The sequence below is a fragment of the Anolis sagrei genome, chromosome 5 (assembly GCF_037176765.1).
Source record: "Anolis sagrei isolate rAnoSag1 chromosome 5, rAnoSag1.mat, whole genome shotgun sequence".
Classification (NCBI taxonomy): Eukaryota; Metazoa; Chordata; class Lepidosauria; order Squamata; family Dactyloidae; genus Anolis; species Anolis sagrei.
This window is the reverse complement of record NC_090025.1, coordinates 128,500,803-128,518,483: the sequence shown is the minus strand read 5'-3', so window position 1 is coordinate 128,518,483 and position 17,681 is coordinate 128,500,803. Positions and strand designations below refer to the sequence as shown.

General features: G+C 40.8%; 1 protein-coding gene across 4 annotated transcripts in view; it reads left to right on the top strand.

Moving 5' to 3' along the window:
- The first annotated feature begins 7,317 nt into the window (after positions 1-7,317).
- The window catches only part of PTPRZ1 (protein tyrosine phosphatase receptor type Z1), a 127,670-nt gene continuing 117,306 nt past the window's right edge, over positions 7,318-17,681 (top strand). For 2 of the 4 annotated variants that reach the window (XM_060777730.2, XM_060777729.2), the window contains exon 1: positions 7,318-7,718. In XM_060777730.2, the coding sequence (XP_060633713.2) occupies positions 7,658-7,718 (61 nt within the window). In that variant the 5' untranslated portion in view covers positions 7,318-7,657. The remainder of the gene's footprint in view (positions 7,719-17,681) is intronic. The other 2 variants (XM_060777734.2, XM_060777732.2) reach the window with 1 other exon arrangement.

Here is a 17,681-nt window from a genome sequence, read left to right as displayed (position 1 = left end):
GACTGAGTTTGGAGGAAGACTTTTTCTCAGTTCTACCAACATCTCAGGCACATCTGGTAAGAAAATGGGAGCCATAATAAAATAAATATTTAATGAGGGAAGGATGGAGTTTGGAAAAGATGTGGGAGTGGATGCCTGAAGCTGGGACTTCATTGATAATCCTGAACAGAGACAGGGATTTCCAATTTATTCTATAGCTAGGTTAGGTACCCAGAAATGCCCATGTTAGGTAATTTGGTAACAACAACAACTACAACAACAACAACAATTTTATACTTGTATCTCACCGCCATCTCCCTGAAGGTATTCAGGGCAGCTTACACACGGCACAAGGTGTCCAAAAATAGAACATAAAACAAAACATATAAAATACAGTTGAATAAAACATATAGGCATATAAAACAACTTAATACTCAATTAAAAACAGCACTCATCAACCAATGGTGGTAAACTACTGTAAACATGGCCAGACTGTAAACAATAGGACAAAGGAATGGGATAAATGGGTAAAGATAAACATTAGAACAAGTCATTGTTTGTTTTTGGATGTCATGAATGGACCCATTAGAAAATGCATAAGGATATAAATGGGTTGTGAGTCCCATCATCCTCTGTCATTTCTCCCCAAACCCTGTATTGAAAGTAGTCATGGGGGGATTTGTGTGCCAAGTTTGGTCCATATACATAGCTGATGAGGTTTGCAGTAGTCTCTGGAGTTGAGTGAAAATACTACAAATCCCATTGTTCATGGTCCATCGTCTCCCAAACCTTACCAGGATGTAAAGTAGGTCATGGGGGAATCCGTGTCTCAAGTTTGGTCCAGGTCCATCATTGGTGTGGGTAGCAATGGTCTTTGGAAGTGGGAGCCCATGGAAAATCAACCACAAAAATACATTGCTCCCCCCCCCCCCACATATATATACGCACACATACACACATACACACAGAGGCGGGGGGGGGGGGAGAGAGGGAAGATACCTGGGATGTGTTTCCTGGAATGCTAGAACTATATTTTAAGGAAATAGTTCAAGCACTTTTAAAAAATTGATGGTGTATTTTCAGGACAGACACTAATTCACCTAGGATGTGCCCTCATTTACCCAAACAAGACAATAATCTGGATTGTATGATCATACTAGATGACATATTTAGAAGCGTAAAAGACATCTGTTTTATCTTGGAGAAATAAAGGACATGATAGCCACGTTTAAATATTTGAAAGGGGGCAAGTTTGTTTTGTGCTGCTAAATATTTGAACATGATAGCCATGTTTAAATATTTAGGAGGAGGCTGCTCTAGAGACTAGAACATGGAGCAATAAATTCAAATTTCAGGAAAAGAGATTTCACCTGAATAATAGGAAGAACATCCTGATGCTAAGGGCTGTTTGACAGTGATGGTGTCTGAAAAAAACCTTAACAGAGGTGTTGACAACATCATGTCTTGGAAGTCACCCAAGTTGATCTATAAGATGTCACAGTCTGCCCCCCCCCCCCGTCCCCTCCTCCTGAGTTACATTTCTGTACCAATGGGGGCACAGCTTGTGATGCATTTCTGTTTTTTGTCATGAATCATGGGAATGACAATTGCCACCTTCCAGCTGGTTATGGACTACAGTCCTGCAATTTCCCCACTATTGATGACTATAGAGGCTGAGGCTGATATGAATTCCAGTCCAACGAGATATGTACGTACATCTGATTACCTTTAATGTAAAGGGAACCCAGCAGGGACTGAACAAAAACATCAGAAACAGATTTAACTTGCCTGGGTCAGTTTAGCAGCAGATGGAAGTTTACTGTCATAGTAATTCTCATTGGATTTCTTTTGCCTGGATTCCATTTTATTTGTGCTCTTCATTAACTTTTTGGCCCCACTGGAAAACATTCCCTCATTTAATGTTTCTTTCTGTAGGTAATTTCATCTCAAAGAAAAAGACAGTGATGCCATCATGGACAGTTTGCAGCAACGGTGCTAACATTTAAAAAAAACAAAAACATTAAGGTGAGACACTGAGGAGAAAAAAGACCATGGACTTTATCACACTAACCCACAGTCACATTGGCACAGATAATGGAGACATACCTGATGGTTGAGCACTTTTGATATTGCACCTCTCTTTAGTAGCACAATTGTACTGTTTGCCTATGCATGATACTTTAATAAGGTTTCCACACATCCTCAAAACTCTGCATTCTTGTATCATTGAAGTTCCTTTATTTTGGTTCATTTTATTATTAGTATAACTGTGCAATTTTGGCATTATAATTTTTTTAAAGCCAAAGACATATATAAAAGGAAAATACCCAGCCTGGGAAAAGCAAGGAAGAAAGAAGAAAGGAGGAGAATCCCACCCAATGATGTCACATTACTGATGGCATTCTGGTGTGGAAGCAGAAGGAACCCATCACATTAAGGTAGATGGTGGTAACATAAAGGGATTGAGAGCTATTAGTGGGTTTTACCTATTGATAACTAGAGATGCACAATCACAGAGGAGACAAACTTGAGCAGGATCCGCACAACATCATTTGATAGCTGCAAGGCTAGCTTGTCTGCAGTGCTGGATTTAGGATACATGAGGCCCTGTGCTAATTAAGTTATGAGGCCCCTTACTTGGGCCCTGAAGGAGGTAATCCTGGTAGGCCTACACTGCCTCCTTTGTGGCACACTCCAATAGACTATCAACTCTATCATTTATATTCCACCCTTCTCACCCCGAAGGGGACTCAGGGCGGAGCACAGCATATACACAGCAAACATTCAATGTCGGGACATAAATTCACATACACATACATAAACATTTAAAAACATTTATCAAAATATTAAAATACACCATTTAAAACCATCCTAGTCATCCGCGTCAAATCTAATTGGTCTGGTCATCTTTCCCACTGCTGCTTTATTGCCCTGTCCCGAAAGCTTGGTCCCACAGCCAAGTTTTTACCATCCTTCTAAAGGACAGGAGGGAAGGGGCCAACCTGATCTCACCAGGGAGTTCCATAGTCGGGGAGCAATAACCAAGAAGGCCCTGTCTCTCGTCTCCACCAATCGCACCTGTGACAATGGTGGGACAGAAAGCAGGGCCTCCCTGGAGGATCTTAATTTCTGGGATGGTTCATAGGAGGAGATGCGTTCGGACAGGTAATTTGGGCACATAAGCAAAATCCATCATTAAAAAAAATTGATAGGAAGATCCCCACCCCAACCCAGGCAATGGGGCTCTGTGCTTAAGCACAACTAAGCACAATGGTAAATCCAGCACTGTTTGTCTGCCTCATGTAATAAAGTCCCATGAAAAAACTGCAATACACCTGGAGGCAAAATGGGGTGGACTACAACATATCATCAAATCATTGGACACACCTACATTTAAACATCGTAAGAAAGATATCAAGAAATGAGCCTTTTCATTGAAGAGTGTTTGGGGCAAGGAAGTGGCAAAGATGGGCTATTATGTGGTATGAAACACCATGTAACACAAATTGGCTGTCTGGAGGAGTCTCATGATGCTTATGTACAGATAATAGTACAGCAAGCCCTCTCGAGTGCTCTTTTGTATAATTCAAAAATTGCTTATTCTGACAACCAGAGAAAATGATCTAATAAAAAGCTACAACATTGCTTATTTTATTATGTTTCTTATTCTCTAGGACAAGTGTAGCAATAGATAAGTAATCCATTTTTCTGCTCTTGAAAGGGTACATTCTTCTTCATTTCATTCTGTCCTGTGCCTTACACCTACCTAATGGTTCTCCCTTTTTATTCTGATAGAGTGAAGATTGTGAAACATACAGGGATCAATGGGGCTGTGTTTGTGTGTGTATGATGCATCATGCTCCAATAAAAGATAAGCATGCCGTCAAATGTGTAGCTTTCTCTCAGCTGTTGGGACTCGAGTGTCCCACATGTTATAATTTGCCTTGAATCCCATGCTGGGGGAAAGGATGGATATCAATCAATTAATTGTGTGGGAGTTCAGCAAACGTTTTCTAGGTCTAGAAACCAGACCACATTCTTTGGCCCAGAGGTCCTTCATCCTAAAAGCAGTGTTGCTCTAAATAGTCTAGGATTGCTATTTTTTACTATCATTTCACATTTTAGCAATGAGAAGTATGGAAAAACCTATGGTTATCTTCATGTGAAGTCCTGATGTTCCTAACTTCAGTCATAACATATGTTAAGAATTGCATGTCCCTAGGAAAGGAAGGTAGACCTTCCCTGAGATGGGTTAACTCCCTTAATCCAGCTCTACAATTTAATACAGTCTCATTTGTAGGCAGATGTCAAAGTCCCTCCAGTTTTTCCAGTTCTTCTTTCCTAATAGATTTTCAGCAGTAAGGGGAAATACAGAAGAAATACAGATAAACAAGAGAAGATTATGAATGGAATTGTGTCTGAATCTACCACCACAAAATTAAGTCAACAAGGGCCAAAACATTTAATCAGAAACTATGTCTGATCTGCAGGGATAGAGCACATTTCTGGGTTGACTGGGGCATGGACATCCAGTCTGATTGCCTATAGAAAAGTGATTCCCGGCCTTTTTTTGACAAGGGACCACTTGACCAGGCAACACTCTCCAACATTAGTACCAAAAGGGTTATGAATCTGTTTTTGGTCAACTTTAGATTCTGTTTGGCTATTTGATGTGCTGATTCAGAAAATGACATTGAATAGATCACATCAGCTCTAGTTTCTGATACACAGCAGATGCCATCCAGTAATTACCATCTGCTTCCCTGCAGAGAACCATATTTAATAACTGAGAGCTGATGTGGTCTATCCAATGCAATTTTCTGAATCAGCACCCCAAATGACCCCAGGAACAGGGGTTAAACACAAAGACACCAAGGCGGCTCTACTTCCAGGCGCCACATGGGATGGCTTCGCTCAGGAGGCGGGCAGGAGGAAGGAGGAGAAGCAGCATCCAGGAGGCTTATTGTCATGCCTTTCATGGGTAGTCAGCCTCTCCCCTCCCGACATCCCAGTTGACTCGGCACTATAAGAGGGTTTCACGAGACCAGTCGCTCTCATTGCAGTGGTGTAGAAATGGTGAGGCGGCAGACCATATTTTAGTTCTTGTTGGAAGCCACTGCTATACAACATTTGGAAGCTCAAACCTTCAATTCCAATTTAAATTACAGTTAATGCAAGCCATGGGTTGTGATGATGTCTAGATACATCAGGTTTGCTTAGAAAAGCTTAACTCCCACTTCATACTGAGGAAGACTATAACTCAGAAGTAAAGTGCATAATTTGCATGCAGTTTAGTTCCTTTGTGTGCCTTGACATTGCCTTTTGAGCTAGGGCAACTCTGCAAATTTTATAGTTGTCTTAGCCAAGAAATACTTAAGAGCTGGTTTGTCAATTTCTTCTATTGAAATTTAGACTAGAGCACTAGAATCATAGAATCATAGAGTTGGAAGAGACCTCGTGGGCCATCCAGTCCAACCGCTCTGCCAAGAAGCAGGAAAATCCCAAATGGTACAATTTTGGGATCTTGAAAAAACATTACAGAAGTTTTCTGAATGCCACCTAGGGACTGTTTTAGACATCCACACTACTCTGTTTGACTCTGCCAAAGATGCTTCAGCTGTACTTCATAAAAAGGGAACTCAACCTGTTTAGCAAGGCTTGCAAATGTGGATTTGTTATCTGCAAAAGTTTGGTTTTTATGCCTATTTTATATACTTGGGGTCACGTTAAAATGATTTGGGTCAAGAGGGGCCCCAAGTGGAGAAGTTTTAAAAGCCCTGACATTTGTTAGCGGTGTCCTATCTCAGATGAGATCTAGTGCCTTAAGTCCACTGGTTCCCAATCTGTGGTCTGTAGACACCAGTAGTCCGCAAGAACTAAAATATAGTCCTCAGCCTGACGATTACTACACTGTTGCAGCAAGAGTGACTGCTCTCACGAAACCTTCTTATAATGTCAAGGCTGATGAAATATGGGTTTCTGTGGGTGAGCTAATGGCGACTACTGGATGGCATATGTTCTGTATCAGAAACTAGAGCTGATGTGGTCTATCCAACACAATTTTCTGAATCAGCACCCGAAATCACCAAACCAAATCTACAGTTGACCAAAAACGGATTAGTAACCCTTTTGGCACTAATTTAGGGCTGTTACCTTCAGTTCCTAAATACTATTGTAGGTACAAGTCTCCCTTTCTTCTGACTCTAAGGCCATGTCTTTGGACTCATAACTGATTCTTACAATGATAGTATTTTGAGCTATCAATCATGTTGTAACATCCCTGGTCAAGTGGTCCCTGGTCAAAACGGGTTAGGAACCACTGCTTTAATCCCTAAAAAGGTAAAGGTTGTCCCCTGACATTAAGTCCAGTTATGTCTGACTCTGGGGTGTGGTGCTCATCTCCATTTCTAAGCCGAAGAGCTGTAGACACCTCCAAGGTCATGTGGCCGGCATGACTGCATGGAGCGCCGTTAATCCCTAGCACCTCCAAATTAAAGGATCCTGGGTAGCAGAATAATGCTTGGGGCATTCTGCTTGCTTACAGTTGCTTGGTGTCAGGATCTTGGTGAACCAGCATTGGGTTTTTCTTCTTAACCCTGACACAGATTCCTTACCCATTCTTTCTGGGAAGCGCTTCTCCATCATGAGAAGTGGTTGCTTGTGAAAAGCAGCTGGTTGTTTTTGTTCAAAAAGGAGTATGTGCTCCTTTAGTATTTCCTCATCTTGCTGGATGGTAAAAATTGGGTTCGGGGAGGCGGGGGCATTGAGGGGAGCCCTTCACCACCTTCAGCCTCTATTCTGGCAAGCCCAGAAATCCTCAACCTGATGGGAATTCCAGCTGGTGCTCACCCTGCAATTTGGTGGCAAAAGGAAATGCTCACAGTCCCTTCCTGCGTTGGCATTTACGATGAGCGGATACTCCCCTTCTCTTGCATAGCACACACAATAGAGATTGATTCAGCACCATTCTCCTCACTGCCATTGTTCTCGCATACAGAGGTAAAAGAGAAGAAGGCAGTCTTTTCCGACTTAATGAACCACAAAGCCTTTGGACCCGCTCTTCTTTATCTTCGAGGACATTAAACGTGAAGCAGGCGCCTTCAGGTGCAGCAAAGGGCTCAAGGCATCTCTATCCCTCTTGCCTCTTTTCGCCTCCCACTCCCCATCTTGAAGACCTCCCTTCTCCCTTCGCTTTCCTTCCAAGCTTCTCCTCCTCAGCCGGGGAGCGTGCGCGCGCGCGCCTGGGAAAGCCAGCCTGGAGCCCGGCACGCGAGGCTCTCCAGCAGCAGAGGCGCGCGCCCGCCGCTAGTAATCCCCCTTTCGCTCCACGCACGCACGTATGCGCGCGCCGGAGTGGTCGTGCGTGCGCGCGGGCGAGCTCGCGCGCTCCTCGACGGCCAGAGAGCGAGCCAGCCTTTGCGTTTGGAGCGAATTTTAGGGGAAGCCTCTCTTTCTGTGTGTGAGTCTCTCTCTGTTCAGAGATGCGCTCCGGGAGGCGGCGGCTCTTGCCAGGCTCCCGCGCAGGTTCCTCCTGCTGAAAGGCGCCCTTTTTTCTTCTCCTCACTCCCCGTCCCTGGCTTCCCTCGAAAGCTGAACCGTGCCCCTGGTGAGAGGAAACAGGGACTCGAAGAAAGCAAGAAACAGAAGAGGAGGAAAGCTCTCCCCAGGCGGTGTGGAAATGCTCGCCCTTCGGCCCTCGCTCCTCGCTGCCCTCCAGCTCTGCTGCCTCTGCCAGATAGGTGAGTGGGAAGAAGAGACGACAACTGCCCCAGCCCTTAAGCCGCTCCTCATAGGCTTCCAAAGCGTGGGTCATTTGGGTCAGGGAACTTTGCCCTCTCCTTTCCTTCTGCCCCATTCTGTCGATTTGGAGAGATATCCCCCTCCTTCCTTCCCTCCTCTTTGGTTCTGAGAGACAAACTTCTCCTGTAGTGCCCCAGGAAAGAACTGGAGAGACCTGTGGTGGCCCAGAAAAGCACCTGTTCTTTGCAATCCCAATAGCCATCCAGTCCAACCCCATTCTTCCAGGCAGGAGAATACAATCAGAGCATTCCCAACAGATGGCTGTCCAGTTCCACTGTCCAGCCTCTGCTTCAAAACCTTCCCAGAAAGAGACTCCACCACATCTTCCACTGCTCAATAGCTCATCAGCAAGGTCTTCCCAATGTTTAGGTGGAATCTCTTGTCCTGCACATTGACTCCATTGCTCTGTGTCATAGAGACATAGAAAATTTATTTATTTACTATATTCGTATACCGCGTTTCTCAGCCCGCAGGTGACTCTAACCCTAAGGCACCCCCCCCCCCCGCCTCAATGTGACATCCTTTTAAATGGGTTGCTGTGAGTTTTCCAGGCTGTCTGGCCATGCTCCAGAAGCATTATCTCCTGATGTTTCACCTACATCTATGGCAGGCATCCTCAGAGATTGTGAGGTCTTGTTGGAACTAGGAAAACAGAGCTTATATATTTGCAGAATGTAGAAGGTTTGTGGGAAACTAGGGAAGTGGGGTTTATATATCTGTGGAATGTCCAGGGTGGGAAAAAGAACTCTTGTTTGCCTGAGGCAAGTGTGAATGCTTTAACTGGCCAGCTCGATTAGCATTGAATAGCCTGGCAGCTTCAAAGCCTGGCTGTTTCCTGCCTGGGGTAATCCTTTGTTGGGAGGTGTTAGCTGGCCCTGGTTGTTTCTTGTCTGGAATTCCCTTCTTCTGAATATTGATCTTTATTTACTGTCCTGATTTTAGAGTCTTTCAAATATTTAAACCAGTATTTCATAGAATCATAGAGTTGGAAGAGACCACATGAGCCATCTAGTCCAACCACCTGCCATGCAGGAAAAGCACAATCAAAGTATTTTAATCTTGACCCCTCCCCCACATACACACACACAACCTTTATTTCTCCAAGCTAAACAGACACAGTTCCCTAACCTGCTTCTCACAGGGTTCAGGTTTGATGAGTTTGGCCCCTTTTTTTCTGGGCACATTCCTTTAGGTGAGATGAGCATCTTCTAAAACCAGGGATGTGCCTTGAAGCCAGGCAAAGCGGCTCCTCCCCCTTTCTTGACCAAAGGGTTGAGGAGGAGGTTTATGTCTTCTCAGTGTCTCTCCTGGGAGACACATTGATTTGGAGGTGCCTCATGCTCCAACCCTCCATGCTCAGGGGCTTTGCTCTGAAACATGGGAGTTCCCCAAAGCACGGGGAAGCAGGGGTGGGCGGATAGTATTTCAGCCATTCTCTTCTGAAACACTCCCCTTGGAGTCCCTGCACACATGACCAAAGGGAGGGAGTCGGAGAATGAGAAATCGCCTACAGTCCAACAGGCATCGACCTGCCTTTGTGGGGTGTTGGATGGCATTGCGTGTTCGGGCAGTTAGGTACTGAGTGCTATCCCAAGGATATCTCTTCCTACTAAAATGCAAAATTAGCAATGGGATGGCAGAGGCTGGGAAGCCATTGTATGGCTGAGGGGGTTCCTCAGACTAATAGCATCACATAGATTTCTATGTGTCAGGAGAAAATAATATGCTCACCGATCAATGCATTCAATTCAGGACTCGTGCATCCAGACTTGATTTTTCCTCCTTGACAGTGCAGCTTACATAATCAAATTAATATTGAATGTGTTCACTTGCATATTAGTGTGCCCGTCCCTCCTATTTAATTTTGCCAGGACTTGAAAACAGGCTTCTGAGTTAAACCAATATTGTGTTAAAGAGTCAGATTGCTAAATACCAATGCGATAAACATCAATCACCAAACAAAACGCAAGGTTCTTATTTGTATGCGACATACAATCGTGGCTATTACGTTACAATACTAGCATCTGCCAAAGAGAGAGGAACATATTGTTTCTACTACTGTGAGAATCAAGATTTACTGCAGTCATTTCTATCTAAGTCCCAGTTTTACAACCGATAAAGTAGATATTAACCTATATTTGTATCCAATAGGTGGTGCTGCTTTTAGTACGTTAAACCTTTGTTAAACAGCAGGATCAGTGTCATGCTTGATCTTTGCAAGAAATTTAATTATCATGTGATTTATTGAATGTGTAAAATTAACTTGATGTTTCATTTTGAAGACTGCTAGAAGTGCTTGGTTTATAAATAAAGATGAACTAAAGGTTCAGTAGAGGTAACCCTGAAATGACATGAGCAATGCAATGGCATTCTTAGTTCTGTTGTGGCTTCCCTTTAAAATGTTGCAAATATGATTGTTTCAATAGGAATGGTTATCTTATCCAGAGAACCAATAAATATCTATCTAAATATCTGATAGAAGTCTTTCATTAGTAAACTCAGTTTCAGCTGGAGTTTGCTTGTTTCTTGACAGCGAGCAGCATTTTCATAGCTGCTGGAATGGCTGAAAGCAATATGCACTGTTTATATTACTAAATTTTATGTTGTTCCTGCTTTTGGAGTAACCGCATTATAATTTTTTTTGTAGTGAGGTATAAGTCAGAACCACATTTTTTAGTTTTATATATATTTTCAAAACAACATTTTTGGAAAGTCGGTGTTACCTTTTAATGTGTGCTACAATATGTTGTTGACGGCTTTCATGGCCAGAATCACTGGGAGTTTTCTGGGCTGTATGGCTATGTTCCAGAAGCATTCTCTCCTGGTGTTTCATCCACATCTATGGCATGCATCCTCAGAGATTCAACCATAAGGTTAAAGGTAAAGGTTTTTCCCAGACATTAAGTCCGGTCATATCCGACTCTTGGGGTTGGTGCTTATTAACATTTCTAAGCTGAAGACCCAGCATTGTCTGTAGACACCTCCAAGATCATGTGACTGGCATGACTACATGGAATGCCATTACCTTCCCGCCAAGGTGGTACCTATTGATCTACTCACATTTGCATGTTTTCCAACTGCTGGGTTGGCAGAAGCTAGGGCTAACAGCAGGAGCTCACCCTTCTCCCTGAATTCAAACCACCAACCTTTTGGTCAACAAGTTCAGCAGCTCAGTGGTTTAACTTGCTGTGTCACCAGGGGCTCTGGATCATGGTCGTGCAGCCTGGAAAAACTCACAGCAATCTTGTGGTGCAATGGTTTGAGCATTGAACAAGGACATTGGAAGCCCAGGGTTCAAATCCCTCATTGGTCACAGCAACCTACTGGGTGATCTTGGACAAGTTATGCACTCTCAGCTTCAGAGGAAGGTAGTGGCAACCCCTTCTGAACAAATTCTTCCATGAAATTGGTTCACTTTATGGAATTGGTTCACTTTAGAATTGCCACAAGTCAGGAATGACTTGAAGACACAAAACAACATTCTGAGAATGCTTTGACATGCTTAATATGCAAAGGGGTACAACAATTAAATGAATAAGAACAAAGTTAAATTAGATGTGAGATTAGGTGTTACTTGGTTGTATCCCTCTGAATCATCTTTTTTAAATATGAAGTAACATAAATTACTTGGTCTAAATGGTAGTGTATTCCTTATCTTATAGAGCCACACTACTTCTTTATTCAGTTATGTAATAATTCTTGTGCATGAATACACTTGTTTCATAAGGAGCAAGTGGACAGAACATATTGTAAAGAACAGAAATAACTTTCTGGGTATTGTCAAAGGGTTTCATGGCCGGAACCACTGGGTTGTTGTATATTTTTCAGCTTGTATGGCCATGTTCTAGAAGCATTCTCTCCTGATGTTTCTCCTGCATTTGTGGCAAGCATCCTCAGAGGTTGTGAGGTTTGTTGGAAACTAGGAAAATGAGGTTTATATATCTATGGAAGGTCCAGTGTGGGAGAAAGAACTCTTGGGCTAGGTGTGAATGCTTCAATTGGCCACCTTGATTAGCATTTGAAACTGGCATGACAGTTTTTAGGTGTGGCTTTCTAGCCTTGCACTACACATTTTTGTGGATATATTAAGACAGAAATAGTGTTCAATTCTGAAAGTATTGCAGAATGTCATGGTGCAGTCTAACTCTAGACTATCAAATTGTCAGTGTTTATTTGGAGGTGTCTTTATAGATGTAAATGCTTTTTATTAGTGTCTATTTCCTATGCAATATTCACATTTTGAATAACCTGCCTTTATCACTAAAAAGTTTTTTTAAAAAATTGGCATACAAATTACTCAACAATCCTAACATCCATGTGTCATGAAGATGATTTTTGTGGTTTGTATCAGCAATGGCAGCTGGTAGCTTCCATGGCAGTGGGGTGGAGAATCTGAACTTTAAAGGACCTATCCAGTGTATTGAAGTTATTTTGGGTTTAGCGCTTTGGATAACTACATTACATTTGGAGTAAAACCCACCACAGCGATATGGAAGTCATTATTCATGGCTATGTATCACTGTGAATAGGTGCATATCATTTGCCATCGACTACTGCAGACTTTATGTTGCAGTCTTATAATGTTGGTTGCTTTGATATAACATAATTTCACCACATTCAATGTGTTTGTATATGATCTTACTGTTATACACGTGATGATGAAGATTAATATATGTAGTCCCACTCCGATTAAGGAGTAAACTCACACCTTTGTCTTTGCAGCAAACTTTATGCACACACACACACACATATATATACACATACATACAGAGTCAATTTACAGTGCCTGAAGACTGAAATATTTCTTCAGCCTTCTTTTCCTGTTACTTCCAGATAACTGGAGATTTCTTACTTGAAGCAGGTTGTTTTTTGTAGTCCAATTCTTCATGATATTCCAACCTTCAGTTTCCTCAGGACACAAGCGTCTCAGAACTCCAACCTTCCAACACCTCAACAAGGAGTAGTGTTTTGCTCCTTTATTGCCCTAGCAGTTACTTCACCCTGGCTGTAATTACACAATGCTAGCCAGGTGGTTTGACTCTTACTGCTTGCTGCCCTGATCCTTACACTACCTCTTACTTGAGAAATGATAAAACTCTAACTGTACATATCCTTGAGTCCAATTGTGCTATGTAAAGACATCTGTGGGCACCTGCATGGCCTTCTGTATAATCTCTGTCTCTTGAACACATTGCCTGTTTCCTATTTATGACTAGCAGCAACCTCTGCAACTTAATAACTTTTGTAAATTTTTCCATGTTTACTTTTCTTCATAAAAACCATTGCAGCATATTTAATGAATTGGGACCAATTAAAAATGAAGGGCAAGGAATACTTTAAACCAGGCATGAACAAGAGGTCAAGAATGATATAAATGACATTACAGGTTCTATCTACTAATAGTTACAATTTTGGATAGAAAAGATGAATGTCAAATAATATTTTCATAACTTGATGAGCTCTAGGGACCTGTACAGTTTATTTAAATCAAAACAACTGAAATATTACCTAAATCTATAACAGCTTTTAATAAAAAGCAGTCTTCAGGTATTGTACATACAGAAGGGAGCAGTCTAGTTTTCAAGTTTTAGAATATTTTGATCATTTTTCATGAGGCAATTTAGTCTTCAGTGAAACAAGATTATTTACTTCTATTTAGATGCATTTGTTGCATTATAAAAAAAAGTCACTGTGATCATATTGTAGTAAATTGACACAACTGTTTATTCTAATCTCTCAACATTCTCCAAAATATTAGACTCACTTGCAGTTTAAACCACAACATAGTTAAGCCAAAAGGTTGAATTTCAGGCAGTTTAAATACAATTACTGCAATTGGACCAAACTGGACTTAAATAGCCGTTGATGTCTTTGTGTCTGATGAAATTCTACTGGAGATGGCATGATTACTGGGAAGTAATTAGTTTGAGTACAGTCGTCTTAACAAGTCTTGTTTTCCTTCTTTCTTGTACTTGTCACTTCAATGGTCAGTTCCCACTGTGGCTGCTCTAATTAGGAATTTAAGGGCGAGAAGGTTCAGCTCTCTTGCTGACAGTTTCAATTCCTCTTGATACAGTGTTTTTCCTTTCAAGTCGGGAAGTTTCAGTTGATCCCGGAACTTCAGTGTCCAAACTGAGGGATTTATTCTTACCACTTCATATACCATTTATGGACCTTCTCAGTATGATACATCCTTGGGTTATAGTATGCTTATAAACTCATCCACTCATTAGGACAGGTAGCTGTTCAAATATAAGAAGAAGACACAATTAGACAAGAAGGAAGGCTTTAAAGCTTAACAATAAACACCAGTAATTTAGTCATCACATTATTTGGTGATATATAGACCATTCTTCCAAAAAAAAAGTATATAGTACTTTTTATCTCTGAACGTTTTTGAAGCATTTTTGAGCTCATGCGCTCTTTTCATTACTCGTTTGATACAATATATATTTTTCTGAAGTCTGAGTGGCTAGGTCCCCAAATTAGAGGACTAATAGCAGAAATGTTGAAATGGAAACACTTTAAAAAGACTTTGTTATGGCTTCCTTTTCCACCCAGTAATCATAAAAGCATCAGTATTCTCTCTCTACATCTATTACTCCCTTCAAAATCATAAAGTCATCTTAAGGAAACTGTTTGCCCTTTCTCTCATCAGTGAGTGTCAGATTTATTTGTTTAATTGATCAAAGTTTTATTTCTGTAGCACCAGTGTGGTTTAGTGGTTTGAGTGTTGGATCTTGGAGACTGGGATTGGAATCTCTTCTTTGATATGGAAATATTATAGGCAAGTCACTCTCTTTCAGATCAAAGAAAGGCAATAGCAACCCCCCTCTGAACAAATTTTTTCAAGAAATAACCCTGATATGTCAGCCTTAGGGTTGCCATAAGTTGGAGAAGGCACGTTACAACAACATATGCATGTTTATATACCTGCTATTGACTTCTGATGTTTAGATTAAGACTATAACATAAGGAACAGCATCTTGTGCAGAAGAAAATGCACGAAAGCAGCTGTGCACATTCAGGTTATTATGCCAGTACTGTTGTCGTGTTTACACATATTCAAACAATGAACTAATCAGGTTGGAGTCAGTAGCATAAATTAGGATTCCATGAAGTGAATTTAAATTGGTTTACACCATTCCTGTACTCTTGATACTCTGACTATTACATGTCCTCCCCAAAATAGTAGCTACTCCATGTCAAATTAGTAGCTTCTTTATATAAATTTAACTAAATAAGATGCTGACAGACTTAACGGTGATAGAGAATTTCTACAGCACTTGCAGATGTTTATGGACTTCAGATAGTGGTCATAATAGTATAATAATCATGCAGCATTTCCTGTATATACTCAGAGCAACTCAAATACATTATATCAATTATACTTAGCTCATCAAGTTGGTTGGTATTATCCCCACAGCATGAACAGAAGGCCTTGGGCTAATAGAGCATAACTTACCTACTGGGTTTGTGGTTGAATTAAATTTATAATGGTTTCTTTCCCTACTTCACAGCTTATTCTAATAATACTACACCAGTTCTAAGAGAAGCTGAACTGCTGTCAGGAGATCCTTGCCTTCGGTAGTTTGCTGTGGGTTCCACTGTTCCATTCTGGAACGTGTACCACAGTCCACATAGCTGTAGCAATCCATATGATAAATAACCTTAAATCAGGGCATTGCAATATGTAGACCTCCAGGTATTGTAAATACCATCACTCCCAGAAGTATAGTAAATACTGAGGGACAATTGAAGTTTTTCTTCAACAACATGGTCTTTATGCGTGTCCTAGATGTTAGAATTGCCATGCATACAGTGACTTCTTTGTTAAGCTAAATTATGAGTGGAAAGTAACAAGTGTAAAATATTTGTTTCAGTGGCATTTTATTTTAATTCATGTGATGCTTATAAATAATATCTATTAATACCTACAGTAAATCCCTCAAAATCTACCTATTCACATCTAATCAAAGATGTAAGTAAGTAAGTAAACTTGATTATGGTCGATGACCAGATCATAACAGGGGGACCCAGTCCCGTACATCCACATCAAACCCAAGGGGTTATGTACTTCAAACTTCAACAAATTTTAAAATCTAACAAAAAACCAATACAAGTAGTTATTAAAACCTAACTCAACCCACGTGATTATCTGAACGCTGTCAAAAGAGAGGTAGTGGGGATAACACTGGGGTGGGGGGTTTGGGGTGGGGGGATATCCAACACTATAAATATCAGGAACAATGAATAGGATTAGAGCCTAAAACTGGACCAAAATTCTTCTGGTATTTGCCTCCATCCTAACCTTAGTATCAAAATTTAAAAAAAAAACCTCACAGAGGCAAAGGTCAAATATGATCAAGTTTTTTTTTTTCATGGCATTGTGTTTGGAATTCAGAATACTTTCCCAAATAAGACCAATATCTTAAGAAAGATGTGAGACTGTGATTTACCAGCTTGTCTGAGAAGCAGTATAGGGTGTGGTGTCTGTCAAATCAATGCAAAGTTTCATTATGTTAAATTATATGTAATGTAAAATATTTTGTAAATAGGATTGTGTGTCTATTCAGGTGACCATATTAGCAGTATGTACAGGTAAATCATGTAAAGTTGGCAATGCAGCAGATAACAAATGGAGCTGAGCATCCTGAAACTAGTACCCACTTCATCACATGCATGAAATGTTATCCTAAATTGGCAGGCATACATGTGAATGTAAAGGAAAATGGGAATTATAAAGTGAGAGGAAAATAAAATCCAAAAATAAGACCGTGGCAAGTGAATTTAACTTCAAATATAATTGTAACAATTGTTATCATTATTAATTGCATAGCACTATGGAATGCAATGCAAACATGTTGGCATTTCTAATTAAATCAAGATTGTTTATACCTCCACTTTTTGTGGATTTTTAAAAAAAATCTGAGGGAGCATTTCTCTAGGAATCTCTAGATATTCTTTGGCAACTCTGGTCAATTTCTATGTGACTTTGGCCATAGAATCACCCTGGTGCAGTGTTTCTCAACCTGGAGGTCAGGACCGCTGGGGGGGGGGTCATGAGGGGGTGTCAAAGAGGTCACCAAAGCCCATCAGAGAAACACAGTATTTTTTATTTGTCATGGGAGTTCTTTGTGCCAAGTTTGGTTCAATTCCATTGTTGGTGGAGTTCAGAATGTTCTTTGATTGTAGGCGAACTATAAATCCCATAGTGCTCCCAAATGACAAAATCAATCCCCTCAATCCCACCAGTATTCAAATTTCATTCCAGTGAATGAAAATATATCCTGCATATCAGATATTTACATGATAACTCATAACAGTAGCAAAATTACAGTTAAAATAATTTTATGATTGAGGGTCACCACAACATGAAGAACTATATTAAGGGATTGCGGCATTAGGAAGTTTGAGAAACACTGCCCTGTAGGATCTAAAGATTCCAAGAGAGAACATATTAATCAAATCCTTAAATAATCACATCTGCAAAAGTTAAACTCAAAAATATGGAGGGCTGACTGTAGTATAAAAACTATTATCTCAATGCGAACTGCAGTGTAAGTAATAAATTGAATGTCTTGATACAGTCAGCACAAACGTTTTTATTGGAAGTAAATATCTCATATAGTGACATGTACCACAGCTATACATATGTAGCTATTCTGATGCTGTAATTCAACTGGAATTCCCATTAACAGTTTGCAGCACATCTAAGTCAAGAAGGCGTGTTTCCTCTTCTGTGGGGAGAAATATTTAAATTATAGAGATATGGTCTAACTTTTAATCTCTCTCTAGACCAGGGGTCCCCAAACTAAGGCTGCCCTCCAAGGCCAAACTTAAGACTGAAGGTTGCCATAAGTCATAAACAACTTGAAGACACACAACAACAATCCTAACCA